The sequence below is a fragment of the Sitodiplosis mosellana genome, unplaced genomic scaffold (genome assembly GCF_009176505.1).
Source record: "Sitodiplosis mosellana isolate CC-2019 unplaced genomic scaffold, AAFC_SMos_1.0 Smas_scaffold_3388, whole genome shotgun sequence".
Classification (NCBI taxonomy): Eukaryota; Metazoa; Arthropoda; class Insecta; order Diptera; family Cecidomyiidae; genus Sitodiplosis; species Sitodiplosis mosellana.
This window is the reverse complement of record NW_022598630.1, coordinates 1-3,307: the sequence shown is the minus strand read 5'-3', so window position 1 is coordinate 3,307 and position 3,307 is coordinate 1. Positions and strand designations below refer to the sequence as shown.

General features: G+C 36.2%; 2 protein-coding genes across 2 annotated transcripts; one reads left to right on the top strand and one right to left on the bottom strand.

Moving 5' to 3' along the window:
- Positions 1 to 136: 136 nt before the first annotated feature.
- On the bottom strand, positions 137 to 954 carry LOC129571796 (uncharacterized; the record flags this gene model as incomplete). Its single annotated transcript, XM_055451647.1, has 3 exons — positions 904 to 954; positions 576 to 768; positions 137 to 502 (listed from the first exon to the last, which is right to left on the bottom strand). Coding segments are annotated over exons 1-3 (610 nt in total), but the record flags the coding sequence as incomplete, so codon positions are not given.
- Positions 955 to 2,272: 1,318 nt separating this feature from the next.
- LOC129571797 (uncharacterized) lies at positions 2,273 to 3,088 on the top strand. Its single transcript, XM_055451648.1, has 2 exons — positions 2,273 to 2,334; positions 2,715 to 3,088. The coding sequence occupies exon 2, from the start codon at positions 2,717 to 2,719 to the stop codon at positions 3,035 to 3,037; it is 321 nt and encodes a 106-aa protein (XP_055307623.1). The 5' UTR covers positions 2,273 to 2,334; positions 2,715 to 2,716; the 3' UTR covers positions 3,038 to 3,088.
- The last annotated feature ends 219 nt before the right edge of the window (positions 3,089 to 3,307 follow it).

The following is a 3,307-nucleotide window of genomic DNA, read 5'->3' as shown; positions in this document are numbered from 1 at the left end:
TCTTCTTCTTCTTCTTCTTGCACATTATTATCAGACGAGCTCGATTGCCTAGTTGGTTCAGCATTATTTAAATCAACGAAGGCAGCAAACGTTTGGAATGAAATGCCAAACACTTTAAACGCTTTCACGAAATTACTAGCGTTATCAGTCACCGTACACAGAACTTTGTCCGAAATATCAAACTCGGTATAAATTGAAGATAACATAGCAGCAATAGCCTCTGCATCATGTGGTGAAATGAAGCGACGGCAACACAACACTCGTGACTTTCGCTCCAATGTAACTTCATCCACCCAATGTACTGTAACACCCATGAAACTCTTTCGTTTGGTTGACCAAATATCAGCTGTGGCACAGAAATACTTCACACTCTCAAATTCTTTTTTTATTTGGGCAATTTCTTGCTTATACAAATCGTCAAGTCGTGAATTAACGGTGTACGCTGATATGACATTATAATGCGGCACTTCATACGATGGTTCAATGACCCCAGTGGTAATTTCTTCAAAAACATGTGAAGGAAATTGAAAGAATAATCAAAATTTGACTCAAAGTAATTCATTTCAAAAAATTACCATGAGTATATCGCTTGAATGCATCTAACGAGACAATAGAGGTCGGCAACATTCCCTGAACGATAAGATTTAGCAACGCATCTTCATACTGCGACTGAGATAGCGGTAGTTTGCTACAATGAACCTTTCGTTTCGGCAATTTTTTCTCATTTTTCTTGTTTAAATACTCCAAATGCTCCGCGGTGTGCCGTGTCTACAACAAATTGTATTCGAATCAACAAGTTTTAATGGTTCCTATGATTTTTGTTTGAAAAAAAAACTACCTTCAAATGCCGAATGAAGTTCGATGTTGCATTCAATGATCCACACACTGATGTCGGAATGTTACTTGACGTCTCGCAAATTTTGCACTTTGCGACGATGTTTTTTTTGTCATCATTTTTTCTTTGCACAATTTGAAAATAATCCTTGAATAGAATATGAAGATTTTCTTCTTCTCTTTCGTCAGCTGATAAAATATTTGATGGGTTTTGCGATACACTTCCTTGTTCACGTTCCGATTGGTTTTCTTCGTCCAAATTTAAAGTCTCAAAAGATTCACTTAAAGGTTGGGTTTCGACGGAAACCAACGACTCACATATTGATTCGATCGTTTTATCACAGTCAATAATTTCATCAAAGATGCTTTGATTACGCTCACTTAACGTAACATAATTTTTGTTATTTGTTTTCTTGACTTTCGATTGATATGGTCCCACTGGGTTTTTAATAGAAAAAACAACTTTTTTTGATTCCATGTTGCTCAAATGAAATGCAAATACAAACTAAAACTCCAACACTGGAGCGACATAACAAACCAAATTCCAGTGAAACAAGAGAACAATTATTTCAGTTCGTGACACTTTAGCGCCCATTCGACATGAAAAATCCGAGATGCTAAAGTGTCACGAACCAAAATGTAATCCGTCGGGAGAAAGAGTGTGCTCCAACGATTGAGCCCATTGCTACGCGTTGTATTCAAGAGGTACTGAGTTCGATCCCTCATTTGGTTTGATTTTTTTTTTCGTTTGTTTTTTATTTATAAAAAAATTTAAACTAATTTTTTTTATTAGTGATTTAAATCAATCAGAGATGACTGAAGCGCACCGAGTGACCGAGCAATGGCCGCACGGACACTGAGTTTGCGTGCTTAAAACATGCTCAGTGCGATATTGCGCTGCAGCACAAACAAACCCACTCCATGAAGAGAGTATAAGCGCACCAACGGAGTGCGCTACACCGCACTCGTACACAACGAAGAAACAATAGAGAGGATATACAAAGAAAGAAACACAAAGAAAAGAATAAGACAATACACACTCAACTCTTTATATGTGTGTATAAACCATAATAGGCAACAGAGTTAGAGTGCGCACACATTTCTTAACAACAAAGTCAGAGTGCGCACATAAACTCATAACGAAGTGAGTGTAAACGCACAGAGCAGAAAACGACTCTCAGTTGAGTTGCTGAATACGCTACTGAGCGTGCGCTTAGTCATCTCTGAAATCAATTGATTTACAAATCAAAAATTCAAATAAATTGATTTGCTCTGATCGCTACAAATCAAATAAATCATTTGATTTGATTTGAAATACACTAACATTTTAAATCAAATCATTTGATTTATTTGATTTAGTATTTCAAAACCAATCAAATTATTTGATTTGTTGATTTTGATTTAAAATCCAAAACCTCGAACCCTGTGATGAGGCCAACGCTGTAGATGATACTCCAGCGGTGACCGAGCCATTGCATCGTGAAATTGGCACTCAAACTGGTGAGGCTTCTTTTTCTCATGTATTTTATCAAGTTTATCAAGCTCTTTCCAAGTTTATACATAGTGTCGAACTTTTGTTCAAGCTCAACTATCTAAATGTACAGTAAAATAATTTACGAGCACGACGTTAGATGGCGTTTTTTCTGGTCAAAAAAATTGAAATATTCCTTTGCCTTCTCTCTTCCCGAGAGACGCGCATTCGAAGTATACTTGTTAGTTCTGAATCAAGTTTTATTAGATGGCGCTATTTCAGCTAAATCTTTCATTTCTTTTGATTGCTTTCGGGTCATTTCGCTTTTCTATTTACTTTTACTTTGTTCTGATTCTTGTTTTTTTTCTCTTTTCTTTCTTTTCTTTCTTTTCTTTCTTTTTTCTGGAAGACATGCCGTTAATTTTCGAGCTATCAAATGTTTTATTTGAGCCGGATGGAACTCCCATTCCTGATGGCACATTAGTGATGATAAGAGGTCCGGTGCAAATAATTACAACCCCCCCACCGCCGGTTGATGAAGTGGTTGAAGTGGTTCCGGCCAACGAATCGGTTCCGACTAATAACCATCCAAAGCCGCCAGAACAACTCTTCGAAGCCGACAATTTGGCTGATATACCAATCGTATTCAGCACCGGTTTTGAAGAGTTGGACAACGACTACGTTGACTTCAACATTGACGATGCGCTGCAGTTTCAAAATAAAAAGAATTAAATTCATAATCCGAAACTGTTGTCCGTACTTTTTTTTCAAAATAAAGACAATATAAATCGCAACAAACATTTTATGAAAGTATTTTTCATGTTCTTGAACACTTGAATTCAAAGGAGAATATTATTTTAAATACTTTATAGAAAATTTCAAATTCAAATGGCCGTTATTGAAATAAACAAATAACATGAAATTCCAATCATTTACGCAAACTGGGTTCAAATTCATTAATTATGATCCGAACATATAGAAAATTACCAGAAATATATCCAA

What these genes read in the sequence shown, in the direction of transcription:
- LOC129571797 (XM_055451648.1), top strand. Translation starts at nt 2,717, where the DNA reads ATGCCGTTAATTTTCGAGCTATCAAATGTTTTATTTGAGCCGGATGGA.